Source organism: Gymnoscopelus braueri, assembly GCF_963280865.1.
Source record: "Gymnoscopelus braueri genome assembly, chromosome: 10".
NCBI lineage: Eukaryota > Metazoa > Chordata > Actinopteri > Myctophiformes > Myctophidae > Gymnoscopelus > Gymnoscopelus braueri.
Genome location: NC_137611.1, coordinates 43638726 through 43661190, shown reverse-complemented (window position 1 = coordinate 43661190; position 22465 = coordinate 43638726). Strand labels below are relative to the sequence as shown.

At 40.7% G+C, this 22465-nt stretch overlaps 1 protein-coding gene across 1 annotated transcript in view; it reads right to left on the bottom strand.

The window, feature by feature from the left end:
- LOC308094161 (BMP/retinoic acid-inducible neural-specific protein 3-like) overlaps positions 1–22465 on the bottom strand; it is a 55892-nt gene that overhangs the window by 9952 nt on the left and 23475 nt on the right. The window contains exons 4-6 of the mRNA XM_080440647.1: positions 17837–18057; positions 11270–11375; positions 6759–6995 (exon numbers count right to left, since the gene is read on the bottom strand). Coding sequence (XP_080296773.1) covers positions 6759–6995; positions 11270–11375; positions 17837–18057 — 564 coding nt within the window. The remainder of the gene's footprint in view (positions 1–6758; positions 6996–11269; positions 11376–17836; positions 18058–22465) is intronic.

Here is a 22465-nt window from a genome sequence, read left to right as displayed (position 1 = left end):
AGCAGCAATGACAACCTCTAACCACAAGTTCAAAATGTTCAATGCCAAAACCTCCTATCTATACCTAAAAATGAACAGACTGAGCATGTGCAGCATAGCCTAAAGTCCTCATCCACAGTGAAATCCGAAAATCATGAAATTTGCACATAGGAGGTTTTGCATTTTGGCCATCGATATGGAGATAAGAGGTTTCCACCCGACAGCAACGCTGTATTAGATCCACTGGCGCACAGGTTAATTATTCCCATTTCCTGAAAAGTAACATTATTTGGACATACAAGGTTTCAGCTCGACAGTGATTTTCTCATCAGCATCTCATACTGTAGAACAAACATTTTCTCAGCTCCATCAAAAGAGATGATTTGCTTTCCCCAGACACATAATGTACCACCAAATATGTTATACTGTAATTTCTACAGATGAAAACCTCTGATTGCGAGCAAGAAAGGAAATGATGTGACGTTCCTATGCTGTTATTATCATTGTGAAAGTAAGTTGGGTTGCCATGGTAGCCAAGAAACACTCAAGAATCAAGAAGGAAGAACTGCAGACTCACTCCCAATTTTCCACCGTAATCTGAAGACTCACCTCTTCAGACTCCACTTCAGCCCTTAGAACTTGACCTAGATACCACGGCCACGCAGACATATCTTGGTTCTCATGTTTTTGCTACTTACTGTAGGCTTGTTATTTCTTCACCACAATGTTAGAAATGTAATTTAGATAGCGTGCTATTGAGGTTCTTGGTTTACCTGTGACCCTTGCTTACTGAGCCACTGACTACACTGTCTCTCTGCATTTAGAGAGAGTGTTTATCTTGCTTATTGTACAGTCCCTCTGGATAAGAGTACCTGCTAAATGCCTAAATTGTTTATTAGTCACTACTCACACAGGTACAAGCAGTAGAAATGTAATTGTGGTAAGGTCCGGATTGTCATGGTGGGGCGGCCATAGCTGAGTGGTTAGTGAGCCCGCCTAGGGAACCAGCTGGCCCTGGTTGCCCCAGGTTCGATTCCAGGCTATCCCAGCATATGTGCCGATGATATGAAATTTGTCCCTGAGCAAGACTCTTAACCCCAATTGCTCACAGGTTCTCATTGGAAACAAGACCGCAAGGACTTTCATGAACGACCTGTTAAAAGGAATTATCCTTATGGTCATTCTCCTATAGTGCCCTCCCGGATTGCCCTGAGTGAACTCACCTGTGGTTGCCAGCTGAGCCTGGTCTGGCTGATGAGCCTAGAGACTATAAAGACTGTGCTCAAATAACATAGTTGGCTGATTTGGGACATATGTTGTGGCTGTGAGTGTCATGTTTGCATTGTTCTCCTTGCAATAGACCAATTATTTGTTTATAAACATTGAGACTGGATTCCCAGGTGACTGTTTCATGTAATCAATTCCCAACAGATCCCCAAACCTGCTGTTTTGGGGTGCGCTGGTTTCAGTTCATTCAACCTCCTTTTGTGTGTTGGCTAGTGGGGTGTGCCCTAGCGAGACATAATATACTTCATCGCGCAACGGTATTGCGCGCCGAGAACAGCTGACATACAAGCTCACAACCGCGTGGCGGATGCGCCCGCTGTGAGCTTGGAGGTCTGCTATTCTCCGCCGTTCTCTACGCGCGACACCTTCGCGGGACGGAGCATAAATTAGGCTGCAGAGCACCACTTACCCGCTTAGGCACCAGAACCTGACCGGCTGTAGCTTCGCGAGCCAAGCAGGTTCTGGTGCCATGATCATAGAGCGCTCCCTCCGTTCTTATTACAGCCACTGGAGGTGGGGTTTGGGGGATAACTGCTTTGAATTGTTATTATTGTTTACACACAACAGAAACCAAGGATTATATATTTCAAGAGCGAGAGATCACAGTAAAAATCCTAAGCATTCTTCCTCCATACTGGGAGAAAAACAGCATCTGAAAGTTTGATGGGATGCAATTTTACACGTGAGGCTGTGACCACTTTTACATTGCATCTTATGAGCGATGGGGCTATTTTGCTGCCGACTTGCGCGCGCATACTGGTTCTTATCAGTGTGACGTTGTCTGTTAAGGCGTCTATGTTTGTTTAGTCCTACGTTTTATCAAGTTAAGTCTTTGTCTAGTGTTATTCAAGTCTCCAGAGTTCCTTGTTTGGAGTTGAGTTCCTGCATTTGGGTCCTAACAACACCATTACTGACATGGATAGCATTTGTCACAAAATAATAAAGTAATGATATCAAGAACAAAAAGATAACAATATGTCCAATAAGGAGGAGAGTGGAAAAGTCCTTGTTAGAGGTGAAAATGATCAGCCTATATAGATATGCCTCATCTATACATGTTGCACGCTGCATGGTGTTTCACCGTGAAAATGCAGAAGGCAGAAATGCTTCTTGTGCAGGAGGGAAACATATCCAGCAGATATAAATACTCGCCGGGTATAAAATCACAGATTCGTGTGCATGGTTAAAGTGGGATGGTTAGAGAAAAACAGAGCAATTTAAAAGCAGCGGGTACTGAGTCACCATCTCTTGTTCATGACATCATAACCAGTGATGATATTGAACCGTTTGATGGAATCAGTCCAGGCGCCCACAGCTAGTCATTCAAATGGGTCCCAGGGAAAACGACTGGTTGCATTTTGTTTTGTTTTGTCTTTGAACTCTAATTACAGTATGTTACATTCATGTATGTATTTACCTGTGTAAAAGTTTTAAGCTCATTTAAAACGCATATTTTAAAGCAAACATTTTTGACTCAAATCTTTGCTTCCGGGGGGTCCCTGGAACAACATATTTTGAGTTGGGGGTCCACGGCCAAATACATATCATTTGGGGTCCTTGACATGCAAAAAGTTTGAGAACCACTGATTATAGCAACATACGTCTTTTCCAAAAACTGTTTTTGCACACATATTCAAGATTCTTCTAAAATAGCAGATCTACAAGCTCATAGCGCGGCACTCGGTGCCGCGCTATGAGCTTGTAGATCTGCTATTTTTGATATAACCAAAGGAATCTAAAAATGACACACAGATGTGCTCCTGGTCTTAATGGGTTAAAATGTGTCAATTTGATGTACTGTAACCGTAATCAGTTACAATCACAACAACAAATCTGGAAAGTCAATTACAAAATGTTGGAGATTATAAAAGGGTTTACGCGTTATATTTCAACAGTAAAAAGCACAATAATTGTAAAATCAATAATAATATTTCCATGCCTCAGGACAGGGGGCTGGGATTCCATGTCTCTACGTTCGATCTGTCGATCCCGGGGGTATTTTCGGTCGATTGTGGGCAATTTGGAAACCCAGACGAAAACATCAATTCATATCGACCGCTCCAGTCACGCTCGGGTTTACTGGTTTGAACGTGAACCCCAGCTAATCATATCAGGGAGGGCGGGACCGTGTGAATGAACTTAGCAGGTACCCTAGCACCAAGGTAACCGCCAAATCAATATGTATTTTACCCCGCAGACTCACATATGGCTTTGTCCAAAACTCACAGAACCCGGTACACATTATCTCTGGGGTCATGTGATCAATTTTTCAGATCCCATTCCAATTGGCTAAGACTGCCTTCCAAGGTTTGCGGTAGACAACCCGGCCTGGCGGAGACCTGTGCTCCGAGGAGCACACTTTTCTAGTTCACTTTAAGGCCTGAGGTTCGTATTCTACAAAATGTCTTCTAAATCCTAACAGTTTTTTGAAAAACGTATGTTGCTGTGTCAGTGGTGCTCAAACATTTTCATGTCAAGGACTCCAAAATGATGTGTATTTGGCCGCGGACCCCCATCTCAAAATGTTTTGTTCCAGGGACCCCGAGAAGCAAAGATTTGAGTAACAAATGTTACAAACGCTTAAAAAATATATATAAGATTTGCACACATTTTCTCGATTTTTCAAAAATAGCAGATCTACAAGCTCGTAGCGCGGCACTCGGTAGCCAAAGTGTAAAATAATGTTTTTTAGCTAAAGTCTAAAAATGACACAGATACGTTCCAGGTCTCAATGGGTTAGATAGCAGATCTACAAGCTCAGATCGGCTATTTTCAACAATGTATGCAGGGTTAAAGTGGTTAAACCTGTGTTTAAAATTTGGATGGGGATAGTTCACCCCCAAAATTACTTCATGGAGTTTTTTTTATTTTTTTTTCAGCTAACACGACGAGACAGAATTGAGAATGAGTTTGGGAGGAGACAAAAGACAGAACGTCAATGCCCTACAAATGAATGTTTTCTACACTTTGCAGATTCATCAGTGGACCCAACTTTGTCCGGATCGATATTTTCGGCTACTTTCAAGCAGCTCCTCACTCATCTTCGAGGCTGAAAGATCATGCGGTCTGCACGCTGCCATTATTGGTCCGTGTAAAACATTTTAGAGAGCAAATTAGCAATGGTACCCATAATGGGTACAATTTTGCAACTGCTTCGCAGCCAGAGCCCATGTAACCATGTTTCTTTCACGAAGGACACAAGAAAAACAAACGTGGGCCAAACAAACCCGACTATAATTGCAACCTTTCATTGACTGGTCACGCAAACATAATTGACGCAAGGAATTAACAATCACACTTAACACGGACCACTGGGCGACACAAATGTGTTCAGAATTGCACGCGCGGGATCTGCTGACATCGGAGCTAGGAGGGATCTGCACACAATCGTAAGATTTCTCTCCATACAGCCTGTCACTCGTGTTGCACAGTAATGATGTAATGACAGCCCACAGTGGTTCTCAACTTTTTCAGGCCGTGACCCCCCGAAATAATCATATTTCAACTGGGGACCCCCCACCCTGACAAGCACTTGGAATTGTATGAGTAGAGTTAGTTTGACTCGGTTCCACAGATAAATATTGTGAAAATAGCAGATCTACAAGCTCACAACGCCTCGCGTTGCGAGGCGTTGTGGGCTTGTAGATCGGCCATTTTCACAATTGTTTCCTCCTCCTTATATTATTTGAGAATTTGGCCAATGTTTGACCAGTTTTTATGGTATAGTTTGTTGATTACTTTTGATGCAGTAATGGTCTTTTTTTCTCCTTTTCATTCTTTCATTTTGTTGGTATCAAACATGGTCTTAAAAGTCCTTCCAGGGTGTCCCCAGCAAAATGAGTTAATATGGCATCAATGTCAGGATCACGGCCTCTGTCCGTGGACAGTGTTCCCCTGTTGTGTCCCTGATGTGACTGTTTGCCACTACAAGGCCATGTTCAGACTGGCAGCCCAAAATCTAGGCCAAATCTGATTTGCGGCCTATCCAGATTGGAGTCGCATTGTTTTTTTAATGGAGCCTGAACAGCAACCCAAAAAACCCCCACATTGAATCAGATTTTTGCAAATCAGATTTGAATCCCATTCCGCCTGAATATCAGACTGAGGAGCCCGGCTAATTCCTTAGCCGTGTTCAGATTGCATCAAATCAATCCGCCTCCAATCTGGAATTTCTGGATAGGAAATCAAATTTGAGCTGCCAGCCTGGGCCTTAGTGTGCCTCTGCCTATGCTCCTATTTCCCCTCAGACTCCTCTCCCTTCTCCCTGGGGCAAAGAGTCTGATTGACCTCATAGTGCCGTCATCTGTGGGGACCAGCTGAGCCTGGTTGGGTGACGAAGCTCCAGAGACTATTAAGACTGTGTTTTTCTGTAAGTTTAGTGCTGGTCCATAAGTTGTTCCTTGTTGCTGGTGTTAAGTGTTATGTTTGAGTTCAGTTGTTGTAGTTGTCCATAGCAGTCAAGTTAATGTGATCCGCATCGGTTTTGAGTTCCTGCACTTGGGTCCTAACGCCTGCTCCTGACAATCAAAAATAAACTACTTCAACCATAAATCAGCTGTCTGAAAAAAGCCAATCTACAAGCTAACTGTGAGCTTGTAGATCTGAAAAAACAGAGATTTAAATTTTAACACAAATCTTGTATGGGGTCCCTGGCACAACATATATGACACATTTCAGATGGGGTTCTGCAGCCAAATACATTTGGAGGTCTTTGACATAATAAAGGTTTCAGAACCCACTGTCCTATTGTACTATATCTATTGTACTATCATTTTAAAGCGCCTCGACACAGTGTACCATTCTGCCCTAAGATGGGTCACTGGTGACACCTATGGTACCCATCACTGTACACTCTATGGGAATGCAGGCTTATGCCCTCTATCTGAGAGGCGTGATAAGCACTGGTATCTATTTATTTTTAAAGCCATCTCAGGAATGCTCCCCCCCGTATATTTGTTCTACGTTGGATCAGAACCCTATTACATACCAGACCCGCTCGAGTGATCTCCTGACGCTCAAGGTTCCTTTTGCGCACACTGAGCTAGGCAAGACAGCATTTTCTGTCAGTGCTCCATCTGCCTGGAATGAGCTCCAGAGGTCCTTGAGAATCAAATCGCTTCCATCCTTTAGGTAATTTCAGGGAAATGATTTCCAATTTTTTTTGTTCAGGATTGTAACTGCTTTATTTAATTATTTAATATTGGTAGATCTGTTCTAGTTCTTTGAGTGTTTTAGTTTTTTGAGTTCTTTCTGTATTCTGATTCATGTATTTTTTTATGTTGCTGTATGTGAATGTCTATTCCTGTTGATTACTGTGTTCTGTATCTCGGCTACATTGAAAATGAGGGCCTGCCCCCTCAACTGTACTCCGAGCTGAAATAAAGATTATGATGATGATGATCTCTCCACCCAAGGCTGTTGGTCTGCGTGTGTGTGTGTGTGTGTGTGTGTGTTTGTGTGTGTGTGTGTGTGTGTGGTTCAGAACCACTCACCGGATTCCTGAAACTCCCGGTTGGTCTGCGTCAAGGCCTCGCGGACGCGCAGCAGGCCGCTCTCCAGGGCGTGCAGGTCCGTGCGAGGACAGTTGCACTGGGGGAAGCCGGCGCCACACTGGCACCAGCAGTCACCCGCCCGGCACACAAACTGGCCCTCCGAGTTACAGCCGATGTAGTTGAGGGCAGCCTGGACGAAGCGGCTCCGCAGGTAGCCGGGCAGGATGACCTGCAGGCCTGTGGGGAAAACGACAGACACCAGTGTTGATTGTGACTAAAAACTATGACGAAAATTGTTCGTCGACTACCTTTTTTCACTGACAAACTAAATTAAAAAACAAAATAAGGCTGGCGGGGGGAGTGTAGCGCCCAGGATCACTTAGATAATTGGCACCGGGTGAAAAAGGGTTACAAAAATCGTGGGATAAAAAAAAATACAATAAAACAAAATAAAAACTAAGCTATGATGAATAAAACTACGACTAAATATACTGACAATTTCGTCAACAAATAAAACTAGACTATAGTGTTAGGGAGGGACGAGTGGAGAAGAGATCCAGTAGGACTAAAACAAGTCATCATGGGTGCGCGCGGGTGTCACAGACCGAAAATAGCTGATCTACGAGCTCACAATGCGTCACGCTGCGACGCGTTGTGAGCTTGTAGATCAGCTATTTTCGGCATGCAGCTAAGTGAACATTTCAGATGACTAAAACATTTCAGAATTTTATTCAAAAGACTATATGTCTGAACTAAATAAAAATGTGCATTAAATGACACGCACGCAGAGTCACATCGCTATGAATAATATTTAAATCTATAGTATTTAAACACACACCACACACACACACAGGCAGCTGACACTTTGTATATCGTTGCTGTCGGGTGGAAACCTCTTATGTCCAAAACTGTTACTTTTCAAGGACTCAAATTCTAAAAAATAAAAAGTAGCAGATCTACAAGCTCAAAACGTGTCGCACCGTGACGCGTTTTGCGCTGGTATATCTGCTATAACAAAGTAGGACTGTGACAAAGTAGTTAATTTACCAAAAAACATAAAAAGTAGAAATACGGAGATATGAGGTTTCTGTCCGACAGTAACAATATCAAGACCACACACACAAACATATATGCACACAAAAATGTACTGCTTACACACACACGCACGTATGTGCACGCACACACATGCACGCACGTACACGCGTGAAAGTAGACACATACTGTACGAATATGATATTTAGAAGTAGGAACCATGCACACAGCACTTTCACGCACCTCAAACTGTGCTATAACTGCACATGCTTTGCTATTGTTCTTTTTCAAAACCAAAGAATTTTACCCTTTTGCACTCGCGTTGTATTATATAAGATGTAACGATAAAAAAAAACATCTCTTGATAACCTAGAACTATAGGGGTTTAGTGTTTACAGGCATCTACAAGTATGATATGCTTGCACGATCCTATATGCACACTAGGGCAATTTCCAACTTTTAGCAGAGCGGGAGAGTTCAACCGCTACGCTTAGCGTTGGCTGCTGCTGTGGCTGCCTTCATCTCAGGAACAAAATCACATCAAATACAATCCCTACAAAGTGGTAGATAATACTTTCTGCCTCGAAGGCGTTTCTGCATTCTGCTTGTTCTGCATTCATGGCTATAACGAAACATGAAGCTTGCTAGAACATTTGGAGCAAACACAAAAACAGGAGGGAGAAAAAAAAAAGACAACCCCAGATAAGAAAACACCCTTATTTGTTCTCATGCCGACTTCTAGATCAGCAAAGCAGAGTGGTTGTGTCGGTACTTTCTGACAACAGAGCCGTTGTAAGATAATAAGAACACTATACGCATCGCAGCGGATCAGAGGAACTGCTGCAGTCTGCTTTACCGTTGGTCTTCAATAGGTGGTCCGGGGCCCCTAGGGGGCCCTCAGAGATACTATAGGGGGGTAGCCTAATTTTTGCGTGATAGGAACTTTACATTAACCACTTGAACCCTATAGCATTCCCATTCTAGTGGGAACATTTGCAAGCTCTGCTATTTTCGGCGAAGATATTTGGTGCCGAGGAAGGAAAATAAAAAGAGCAGACCAAGAACAGAGGTCAAGTTGATCCAGTATTAAGGGTTTAACTGGTTAAATGCATGAATCCAACATAGAAAAGGTATACTGTGTAAACAAACAAACAAAAAACATCCATCTATCCACTCTCAGCTAAGGGGTCCTTGGCCTGAACAAGACCCCTGTGCTACAGTGTTGATTTTGACACATTTTAGCACATTTTGACACATTTTAGCACATTTTGACACATTGAGACATTTTGATTTAGTTTCAGTCATAGTCTTTTGAATAAAATTCCATTTAGTTTTAGTCATATTTTAATCATCTGAAAAGTTTTAGTTTTGATCTAGTTTTAGTCAACTAAATATCATAAGATTTAAGTCGACTAAATCTACAGTTGATTTAGTCGACTAAAATGTATTTTGGCGGTGCCTTGATGGCGCCGATCCACGACTTTTTTCTGTTCTGGCCCCACAGTGGTGGAATGGACTTCCCACTGATGTCAGGACTAGGGTGACCATACGTCCTCTTTTACCCGGACCTGTCCTCTTTTGAGGTGCTGTCCGGCCTGTCCGGGGGGAGTTTATAAAATCCTTCAAATGTCCGGTGTTTTGGGATTTTCTTTTTTTTTTACACTGAAAGCGCTAAATATGGTCCTTCCGTAACCAGCAACACGGCTGCTGACAGGCTGCTGGAGGCACACGTGACTCACGTGTGCCTCCAGCAGCCTGTCAGCAGACGTGACCAAACACACACACTCACTCACTCACTCACACAGACACACACGGAACAGTGTCGCGCTCAGCGCTGCCTATCATTGCTCCCTGAAAAAGTTACACAGACAGACAGAGGCGGAGAAAATGCCGAAACGCAAATGTAACTTCACGGATGAAATGCGCAAAAAGTACCCGTGTTTTCGTCTGGGTCGTGACAAATGCGAAGCAGAGTGTACTGGAACATATGTCTCCGTGGCAAATATTTTATAGACATGAGAGAGATGTTATTTTGAAGAATGGGGTACCGAAACATTAAATAACAGGATACTTCTCTATTTTCTTTTGTTTAATTAACAGGTTTTGAGGCATTTTTTACATTTTTACATTATAGACATGAGAGAGGTTATTTTGAAGAATGGGGTACCGAAACATTAAATAACAGGCTACTTCTCTATTTTCTTTTGTTTAATTAACAGGTTTTGAGGCATTTTTTACATTTTTACATTATAGACATGAGAGAGGTTATTTTGAAGAATGGCTCCCCCAAAATAATTAAATAACATAACCCTAACCTAACCCTAACCCTAACCTTAAAACCGAAATAAAGTTACAAAATCCACCCAAAATCCACCCATTTTTGCCCATAAAAACGGCCAAAACCGCCCAGAATCGCCCCAAAAAACGGCCAAAACCGCCCAGAACCGCCCCAAAAAATCGCGCGCGCGCGTGCATTCGTTAGGTGTCCTCTTTTTGGGAATTCAGAATATGGTCACCCTAGTCAGGACAGCAGAGTCACTGCCCATCTTTCGCCGCCGCAGGCTGAAAACCCACCTCTTCAGGAAACACTACCCTTCCTCTTTGCCTGGCCTACTTGTTGTTAACTAGTTGTACGAACGCTTGTTTTATTGTTTTATTGGATCTTGTTTAGTCGATACAATTATTTGTTTTAGCTCCTGCTCATTTGATTTAGCTTTTTTGCCTCATTTGTTTAAGGAAGTAGGTAGCTGATATATTGCACTTTTACCTTAGCGCTAGGTATACTCTTGGTTGCTTGTTTTTGCAGAAAATGCACTTAAGACTTCTGGTGAATAGTAGTTTTGTTCCCTACCTATGTTGAATGCACTTATTGTAAGTCGCTTTGGATAAAAGCGTCTGCTAAATGACTGTAATGTAATGTAATGGCTGATTTTACACTTGGTTGCATGCTGAAAATAGCCGATCTACAACGCGTTGTGGGCTTGTAGATCTGCTATTTTCAGAGCGCAACACCCAAGCGCAACACCCAAGCATAAAATGACCTGTCTTTTAGTTCTACTGGATCTCTTCTCCACTAGTCCCTCCCTAACATTTTAGTCCAGTTTTTATTTGTTGACGAAATTGTCAATATATTTCGTCTCAGTTTTAGTCGTCATAGCTTGGTTTTTATTTCGTTTTTATTTAGTTTTCGTCAGTGAAAAAAGGTAGTCGACAAACATTTTTCCTCATAGTTTTAGTCGACGAAATCAACACTGCTGTGCTAGACCTGTGCAGGTGAAAAATAAGTTAAAGAAGACGAAGGACACTTCCATACCCCCCAAAGATTCTGGCAGGTGTTTGTTTGTGTGTGTCTTCGGCTGCTGTTTCGTCTCATGAAGAGTGTCACAGCACTTAGTGGGCGCAATAAAGAATTGTCTGAAATGGAGCCCAACAGTGTGCAAGCGCTTTACAAGCGCAAAGTGCTTCACTTTCTTTAGTACCTTGTAGGTGAACCTTGTTCTCTGGGCTGTGCACCAGCACGGAGCTCACCGAGTCCAGGTTGTCGTAGTTGCTGCATCCGAGAGGCCCGGTTCTGGTTTCGGTCACCTGTGATTGTGAACAAACATATCAAAGATATGTTAATATCCAAAGTTTCAAGGATTTCCTTTTTTCCCCCTGTATTCTCTTTTTGTAAGATGTATTCCACTGACATCAATATGTATAAATAACTTAAGTGTGACAGGGGATCGCTATATTCACGTACATATTCATAATATATTAAGTGTGACAGGGGATCGCTATATTCGCGTACATATTCATAATATATTAATCATAATATTTTATTTTATCCACAAAGAAGTCAGTGGTCAATCTTTGCTTTCTTGCGTGCCCATGCACTGAGCCATGAGTCAATGTGATAAGGCATTCGGTTTCATGTATATTTGCACATATTGATTCTATCCATGTCAATCATCATTATGTACAGTACACAGTTTTCTTTTTGAAAGAATGTTGAACTAATGAGTCACTCTATAAGTAATATTGAAATATTTCACAACTGGACGGCCTCTCATCATTTTTTAATACCTTACATCTTTTTGATATGCATAACATTAAACATAACGTCTAATACATACAATCAATACTTGTGTGGGGTTGGTTGAGACTATGTAGAGTCTACATTGTAGACTCTACATAGTCTCAACCAATGAAAGTAATGAACTAATGCAATACTAATGAGCAACTAATGCAAGAAAAATTGGATGACAATTTGCCCGCGACCCAAAAGTGGTTCACGGCCAATCATTTGGGAACCACTGATGTGGAGGGCTGTACCATATTGACCCTGTGGCAGTGTTGATTTCGTCGACTAAAACTGTGACGAAAAATGTTGGTCGACTACCTTTTTTCACTGACGAAAACGAAATAAAAACGAAATAAAAACTAAGCTATGACGACTACAACTAAGACTAAATATATTCACAATTTCACTAAAACTAAATCAACATTTGCTGTCAAAATCAACACTGCCCTGTGGTCTCCGCAGAAACGTTCAGTTTCCCAGCGTACAAAACCAGTTGTCAAGAGAGTGAATAACAACTTTGATGATGTCCAGATCTGTGTGTCTCAGCCAAGAGAGTTTGGCAGGAGAGTTATCTGTCTTTTCTCATGGGAGGAGTATAGCCCGATGCTTAAACGATAGGCCTAAATGGATAACATTTTTATGAAAACAATTAACAACAATAACATAATGCATCCCCAGGGCTTTTGCTTGTGTTGGGTAAGGAACTTTCCCCCTCTAAATAAATCCTTGGAGGGAGCCATTGTGTTGCCAATCTGGGAACCCGTTCGGTAAAAAGAAAAGAAAATACGAAATGTCTTCCCTCTTTGTTCTGCTGTTGGCAGTGGTGTAAAGTAATGAAGTACATTTACTCAAGTGCTGTACTTAAGTAGGCTACAATTTGGAGGTATTTTTGACTTTACTTGAGTATTTCCAATTTTTACTTCTACTCCACTACATCTCAGAGGCAAATGTTGTACTTTTACTCCACTACAATTATTTGAAAACTTGAGTTACTAGTTACTTTGCAGATATTAATTATTACATTATAAAACATACATTAACCACTTTAGCCCTATTTTATACATAGGCGATGCGACGCGTTGTGAGCTTGTAGATCTGCTATTTTCAAACATTTTAGTACTTTTACTTTTGGTACTTTAAGTATATTTTGATGCCAATACTTTTGTACTTTTACTCAAGTAACATTTTGAACACAGGCCATTTACTTGTAAGGGCGCGCTCCCACCAAGAGTTGGCTGGCCGCTGTTTGCAGAATCTGCCAATGCATTGTCAATGCAAATGCGTTGATTCACGCAAGAGCAGATTTTTCCGCTAGTCGCGCAGACCTTGCGTTTATCTGCTCTCCGCGACTAAGCATAAAACTGCTGGAGGCAGGCGCTGATTTTCCCCCTCTGTCCAATCGGGTGAGTCGAAGGCGGACCGTCTCAAGACTCAGGAAGCAACATGGTGCTCAAGGCTCAAGGCAGCAGCCGATGCGGGCTACGGGGAGGCTCCTGAAAGTGAGTGACAGGCGCGACACTCCCGTTTTTTTGAATCCGCTGGCTGCAAAAAACTGTGGCCGCGCACAACCTGCGTTTAACAGCGGCCAGCCAACTCTTGGTGGGAGCGCGCCCTAACAGAGTATTTTTATATCGTAGTGTTGCTACTTTTACTTAAGTAAAATATCTGAGTACTTCTTCCACCACTGGCTGTTAGCAGAATCTGCCTTGGGAGATTACAATGTTACAAACTACATGATTTGTTTTATAGATGCAAATCAGGGATAACAAAGAACATAATAATGCAACAGAGGTTTTGTGACAGAATGTTCATCTATTCCATGTTTACTTGATACTTGTTAAAAAAATTGCAGATCTACAAGCCCACAACGATGCTATTGTCTGCACCCAACGCCATAGTACAAAGACATATAAATCAGGTTTAAAGATTATAGGCTATAACGGAGTACCATCTATACACATCTATGATTGATCCCAGCTCGTAACACATGCATTTGAAAGGAATGTGGTGTTCATCTTATTAACCCATTAAGACCGGGAACGCATCTGTGTGTCATTTTACGATTACTTTGGCTATTCAAAAATAGCAGATCTACAAGCTCATAGCGCGGCACCGAGAGCCGCGCTATGAGCTTGTAGATCTGCTTCTTTTTTGTTATCATGAAAATGTGTGCAAAACTTTTAATATATATATATATATATATATATATATATATATATATATATATATATATATATATATATATATATATATATATATATATAGCAAATCTTATTGCTTCTGGGGATTCTACAAATGTCTTTTAAATCTTAACAGACAAAATCTTTAAAAAAACTTATGTTGATCAGTGGTTCTCAAACTTTTTCATGTCAAGGACCACCCAAAATTATATGTATTTGGCCGCAGACCCCTATCTTCAAATATGTTGTTCCAGGGACCCCCCCAGAAGCAAAGATTTGAGTAAAAAAAAATCGCTTTAAAAAATATATATATTCAAAGATTTGCACAAACTGTCACGATTTTTCTAAAAATAGCAGATCTACAAGCTCGTAGCGCGGCACTCGTAGATCTGCTATTTTTTTAATAGCCCAAATAAATCTTTAAAATGTCACACAGCTGCGTTCCCGGTCCTAACCGGTTAATTCCACTGCTTGAGAGAGCATCATCATAGAAACATATCAACATCTCCCATAGACTGAATTATTCAGTGGTAATTCTGGGGGTAGAAATCAACAACCCCACACAGCTGATTAATCTCCAACTCACAGCACACACACACACACACACACACACACACACACACACACACACTCACACACACACACACACACACACACACACACACACACACACACACACACACACACACACACACACACACACACACATCCAACAGCCATAAAAAACCTTGTGGAGTTCGCAAACCGTAATGTGCTTGGCAGCGACTCATACCTTAGGCCAGCATAAATTTATGCTGAACAACTTGCCTTCCATTTCTCATTGAAACCCCATTGCCATATGTCTTTTAACCCATTAAGACCGGGAACGCATCCGTGTCATTTCTAGATTTATTTGGCTATTCAAAAACAGCAGATATACAAGCTCGTAGCGCGGCACTCGTTATTTTTTGGAAAAATCGTGACAAAATACTTTACAAATGTTCACTTTAAAACAATTAAAACATTCTAAGATTTGCACAAATTTTCACGATAGGAAAATAAATAGCAGCTCTACAAGCTCATAGCGCGGCACTCGCTATGAGTTTTTTTTGGCTATTGGCTATTTTTGGCTATTTTTAAAATAGCCAAAAAAAATCTTAAAATGACACCGATGCGTTTCCTTCCTGGTCTTAATGGGTTAATGAATGGACATACTGTATATAACAGCTGGTGATCAACAGCCCTCACAATTTATCACCCCCCACCCCCCCGTTTCTCTTTTTTCTGTTTCTCACTGTCATCTCTCTCTCTCTCTCTCTCTCTCTCTCTCTCTCTCTCTCTCTCTCTCTCTCTCTCTCTCTCTCTCTCTCTCTCTCTCTCTCTCTCCCTAACTCAACACTATACACTGCCAAATGGCTTCCAAATGACAGTCAGCTTGCCTGCAAACGAATGGATAAGGACATCCACGATCCGTCAGGCTGACTCAGAGCCATCAGAACAGAACACATTCTCAGTTAGCTGTAGCACTCGTCTTCATCAATGGCTACTCACGGCGGCAGAGAGCTATAGTGTGTCTTCTGAATTGATTAACTTGCGCAATATAGTTACACCCATCAGCAGCCATCAAATGACAACATAGTACGCTGATGTTTTACACAGGTGTAAACTCTCCATCTTGCAAATGTGTACTGTTTGCTTACGGCACACATAAAAACGTCTGTACTTGCAGAAATGTAGTTTCTTCCGAACAACGTCGGTTTGCTTCTAATACTCTTGAAGGATGAGCAAATAAGAGGCATCGCTCACTTTGAGGTACAATGGATATACGGTACAGTGTACTGTATAGAACAGGGGTCTTCAACGTTTTCAGGCCAAGGACCCCCTATAGCTGAGAGAGAGATGAAGCAGGGACCCCTTCTGTATTGTATAAAATTGTGTTTCGGATCAACTTTTGCTGCTCTTTTTTCCCCTCTACACCTAGAACTCGTTGCCAAAAATCTACAAGCTCACAACGCCTCGAGCTGCGTTTTTGGCGAAAGTTCTCCTCAGAAAAGGGATGCTAGGGTTCAAGTGGTTAATGTAAAAAAGAAATGTAATCATATCACACAAAGATTTGGCGGACCCTCTAGGGGTCCCGGACCCCCAGTTGAAGACCCCTGGTATAGAACATTTGAATAATGTCTGATTAAAGGCCGAACAAGTCCCCTCCCGCATCCTTCCTGCTCATGGAGGTGAAACTACCCCTTGCTTGTAAATAAAAATCATTTGTGTTTACGGTAAGCCATTAACCTGGGGAAAGAAAAGACAAATTAAAAAACTCCATCAAACACGATTCGCTGTTTTAGTGAAACCGGGGATAAAGATGGCAGAATACAACAAACTAAACAAAACAAACAAAACAGCTATTCTTCCATACGTTTCCCCCTCCCAAACCAAACGCATTGCGCAGAGGCGCGATATAATAGTCCCTCAACAAAGCCAGCTAAACTGAAAGCGGTGGCCCTTCTTCAAATAAAGTGTTCGTCGGAGGAGGAGGCAGACGAAGCAGCAGCGAGAGGAACAAGCACATTATACATGAGCACCATTAGCAGCCTTTCCCCCTCCCGACAGATAGTGCAGCATTATGCCTAATTTCCACACAGCTGTGCGAGATGGGCGATATTCCCTCAACTTTATACGGAAGGAAAATGCATTAATTTAACGGATTAATCCTAACGATTATTTTTAATGAATGCAAAGTGCAAACGAGTACCTGAGAAGCGCTCTATGAATAAAATGTGTTATTAGTATCACAGTCAAGCAGCTGAATTGAATCAAATAGTGTCTTCTGCTTATTTTTCCTTATATTTCCTGGTACACAGAGATGCAGTCTCTTTGAAAAAGTAAAAAAAAATGTCAACGTGCTCAAGGCAAATTCCGTGCGGCAAAACAAAAACGGAAGGAGATAATTGGAGATATAACGGAGGTTCCCATAGATATTAATGGAATAAACGTAAACGGAACACACGGCTCTGTGGAAATGAAGCATTAGGCACCGTGTTGTGTGCTGAACATGGCTGTAACTACAGCTAAATCAGCTATGTTCGACGAGAGACACTGTCTTGCGACGAAGCATAACCCATTAAGACGTGAAGCCGATTCTAAAATGTTTTCTAAATCTTAATCGTTTTTTTTAAACATAGAAAAATACAAATATCAAAAATATCAAAAAATATCAAAAATATCACAAATATAAAAAATATAAAAAATATAAAAAATATAAAAAATATAAAAAATATAAAAAATATAAAAAATATAGAAATATCTCTAAATATGTTGTTCCAGAGATCCCAAGCAAATTTACTCGAGTAAAAGTACTGGCATCAAAATGTACTTAAAGTACCAAAAGTAGAAAGTACTCATTATGCAGAATGTCCCATTTCACAAGTTTTCAAATGTATGAAATGTATAAAAATCTTTGGAAAATAGCAGATCTACAAGCTCACAATGAATCGCATCGCGACGCATTGTGAGCTTGTAGATCGGCTATTTTCATATGGTCGAAATGAATATAGGGCTGAAGTGGATAATGTATGTTTTGTTATAATTATCCAAATCTCCAAAATAACTAGTAACTAAAGTAACTTAACTTTAAATAATTGTAGTGGGGTAAAAGTACAACATTTGCCTCTGAGATGTATAGTGGATTAGAAGTTAAAGTACAGAAAATTGGAAATACTCCAGTAAAGTAAAAATACCTCAAAATGGTAAATGTACATTAGTTACTTTACACCGCTGGATAAAATCGGGCATCAGATGGCTTCCTTTGAACTCCACACACATACCCGTATGGCGGTGGACGCTATCTGGAGATGGTGGAGCCTGCGCAGCGTGCTCTCTCTGTCTGTGAAGTAAGAGGCAGCCAGCTGGTGGAGGGCCTCCAGGGTCACTGGCCCCGTGCCATTCAAGTAGCTGCTAGCGCCGCCGGGGTCGGGCCCCGAGAAGGAGGGCTCCTGGCCTCGGATCAGCTTCCGCTTGTCCACAAATATGGTGAGAGACTCCTCCCCTGGGGGAGAGAGGAAAGCAGGGCTATGGGCAATGAACGGGGAATGTATTGACACCCGACATTCAGAACTTCGAAATAACCTCGAAATCAGGGGTGGGCAACTTTGATGGTGGAGAGGGCCACTATATTTCCAAACTCATTCCAGAGGGCCACATTGCATACAGTGGGGCAGACACCTCTTATCTCCGTATTTTAACTTTTTTCGTAAATAAATTCTATGTCACAAACAAAAAAAAAACAAAAAAATGTAATCCTGATTTTTTTTTTGGGGCAATTTTTTTATTGGAATCCTGAAAAGTAATTTATTTACAAATGCATTTAGTTATACTTATGTTAACTTTATGAACTTAAATACAATTACATTGGACATAAAAAAGACAATAGCAGTTTAATACTAGTCATTAAGCTACTAATATAGACCGAAGTAATTAAAGCGGGTCATGTTTGCATGTTTGGAATTGGAACAGCTGAATTCAATAATATATCAGTATTCCGTTATTAACCTGCGGGTCGCATTAAGTGAAGGTGGGGGCCGCATGTGGCCCCCGGGCCGCCAGTTGCCCATGTATGCTCTAAATGATGTTTCACTCCTTGAACTACAGTACAAATGTGAAAGCCTGCATAAATAAGAGTTTCACCTCACTTTTACCTGTAATTGTGTGACGATAAAGTTGATTGATTGATTGATTGATTGATTGATTGATTGATTCAATTATACTCCACTAGACCATACCCGCCAGGAGATATGAGCACCCAAAGTGCATCACGGATGGTCCGCTTGTTTCACGGATGTGGCAACACCGGCGCTTGTTTCACTCACATGATTTGGCAACCCGGGAGCCAGCGAACACAAAAAACGCTAATAAACAGCTGACATTTGGGGAAAGCGAAAAACGGGCTACGGTGTTCCGTGCACATGGTAATGGTCAATGGCTGTGTGCAAATGCAGATCAATTGCTCCAGCCACTGAGGAGAACCGGGCAGAAGAGGTTTTGGGGACGTACGCACAGACGCACAGGTGATTGCACAATGGTGGCTTGTATGAAAATAGCCAGATCTGCAAGCTGTAGATTATTTTATAATCATATGATCGTAAATGATACAAAGGTTTGAAATAATCATTACATTTAAGTCATATATCCCTAAGGGGAAGTGAACAAGCTTCATTATCTGTGACTAATCACGGTACATTAGGATCTTCCTCAGACAGGTTGGAAGAACGCAGGAGTGATTAAGTACCGTCCACCCTGTAGGGGCAGAGGGCTGTTCATTCACTGTTTGATTAGGCAAAACGGCTGTGTATATATCAGGCTTTTCATTTAAGCTCATTGATCAGACCGCCTTGTTTTTATCATAATGAATTCATAATAGGGACTGAACGATTTGGGAAGAACTTCTAATTGCGATTTTTTTTTGTACCCCAGACCAATATTGCAGATATTTGGATTAGTTTTTGATGTATTGCTCGGCCCTAATGAATAACCTGAGTAGAAAACAGCGCAGATTTTCAAACTTAAATACATTACATTTCGCGCATTGCTTTTCCAACGGGCTGCAAACAATTACCACAATCACAGCATGAAAAGTAATCAGCAGCAGCCGAGCAATCACATTGTGTGATGATTTTTTAAATTGGATGTTTAGAAATAATAGCTTGTAGATCGGCTGTTTTCGCATGCCACCATTGTACAATGAAGTAATACAAGGCTTAAGTGGTTAATCAGAATAATCGATTATTAAAATTAATGAAAAGATCTATTAGAATGTTTTCATGTAAGAAATAAACAATATATTTAAAAAATCGGCTTCTCAAAATGTATGTGTGAGGTTGAAAGTGGATAAGTGTGTCTGTGAGTTTTATAAATATTGAACCAATGAAAAGTATTAGCAAGAGCTTGAGACGAAATAATTAACTATAGTACATTCAGTGGTGGAAAAAGTACTCAAATGTTTTACTTACTGTAAGTAAAAGTATCAATACTGCAATGTAGAGTACTCCGTTACAAGTAAAAGTCCGGAATTCAAAATTGACTTGAGTGAAATTACAAAAGTGTTGGTATCAAAATGTAGGCCTACTTAAAGTACCGAAAGTAAAAGCACAACAATGTTTTAAAATAGCAGATCTACAAGCTCACAACGCGTCGCATCGCGACGCGTTGTGAGCTTGTAGATCGGCTATTTTCAAATGGCCTAGGTATAAAATAGGGCTAAAGTGGTTAATGTATGTTTTAAAATGTAATAATTTAGATCTGCAAAGTAACTAGTAACTAAAGTTTTCAAATAATTGTAGTGGAGTAAAAGTACAATATTTGCCTACGAGATGTAGTGGAGTAGAAGTAAAAGCATAGAAAATTTGGAAATACTCCAGTAAAGTAAAAGTACCTCAAAATGTTACTTAAGCACAGTACTTGAGTAAATGTACTTAGTTACTTTACACCACTGACACGGGTTCTTGTTTGTTTCCATTTCCTGGAAAGTAGCGGTATTTGGACATACAAGGTTTCCGCCCGACAGTGACACGGCGCCATGTCTCCGGGGAGCGTCCCTTTGGGGAATTCTATTGCTTTGATGTAGGTCGAATCACAAATACCAAGGCTTTGTTGCCGCTACAAATAACTCCTTGCGTTCTTCTAAATGTCAGCGATCTGATCTTTTCTTCTCTGTCAAAAGGGAAATTTGAATAAAGTCATCCGAGTAAAGGTTTCACAGGTTCCTCTGATAAAAAATAAAAATAAAAATGCAATTAAACTATTAAATCTGTGCAGAGAGAGAGAGAGAGAGAGAGAGAGAGAGAGAGAGAGAGGGAGGAAATTAATCCGGCGAGAGAATACCTATGTAAATTAGGCTTCCTTTGAAGGTGTTTTTTCAGATGCTATACACCAAAGCATCTGAGGCAGGCATTTTCTTAACCACTTCCGGCTTACACGGTTCTTCTTGTGACAATGCAACATGTCTTTAATTTTCTTATTTTTTGAAAGATTTTGAGAAATTTTGTCCAGGGTTAAATTGTGACATTCAGGGGCGGATTTAAGAAGTTAGGGGCTCCAAGCAAAGCTCTGGTTGGGGGCCTCCTCGCACCCCGCGCGAATGCGTTGCGCGCGCTTTGCGCGCGCGCAAAATGTTTTTGCATTAGGGCCCCTAAATTTTGCTGTTTAGGGCCCATTATCCCTTATGGGATAATTTAGGGCCCCTAAATTTTGCAGTTTAGGGCCCATTATCCCTTAACTTATTTGCCATTTTTTACTATAAAAAAATTGGCTAAATGTTGCATTTTTTTTTTTTTTTTAATTAATTAATCATTATTTTTGCCCTCAAAACATTAAGTCGGGTGCCCCATTTTATGGTGGAATTGTTTTGGCGACCCCACACTTTATTTATTTATTTATTTATTGTGCAATTTCAAAGTGGAAATAAAGAATATCTTAAAATAAAGCATACATTGTTGGCCTTATACATGAATATGTATTAGAAAATTAAATTAAAACAGTGATTCCTGCAGCTTTGTAAGTAAGCGTATTTTATGAATGAAATGAATATAATTCCACATTCCAATGAATTTGCCAGGAGATATAGGTGATTTTCCAAAAGAAATGTTATCTACAGGCTCAGCATCTAATAGGTCATCATATTTTACTGTCTTCATGACAAAATATATTATATATTTTGTCAAAAATATATTATATATTTTGTCATATATAATCATCTATATCTATATAATCATAATCTATATAAGATTATAGATTATGATTATTATTATCAATAGATTATAGATTCTTATTAATATTTGAGCATTTTAAATATCATCTATTAAGACAACAACATTTCACTTAAAGCAAAGGTATTATAATATGTTACTCTCTACCTCCCCCTACAGGCTGGTATTATAGTATGTGACTCTCTACCTCCCCCTACAGGCTGGTATTATAGTATGTGACTCTCTACCTCCCCCTACAGGCTGGTATTATAATATGTTACTCTCTACCTCCCCCTACAGGCTGGTATTATAATATGTGACTCTCTACCTCCCCCTACAGGCTGGTATTATAATATGTAACTCTCTACCTCCCCCTACAGGCTGCTATTATAATATGTTACTCTCTACCTCCCCCTACAGGCTGGTATTATAATGTTACTCTCTACCTCCCCCTACAGGCTGCTATTATAATATGTTACTCTCTCCCTCCCCCTACAGGCTGGTATTATAATACGTTACTCTTTACCTCCCCCTACAGGCTGCTATTATAATATGTTACTCTCTACCTCCCCCTACAGGCTGCTATTATCATATGTTACTCTCTACCTCCCCCTACAGGCTGGTATTATAATATGTTACTCTCTACCTCCCCCTACAGGCTGGTATTATAATATGTTACTCTCTACCTCCCCCTACAGGCTGCTATTATAATGT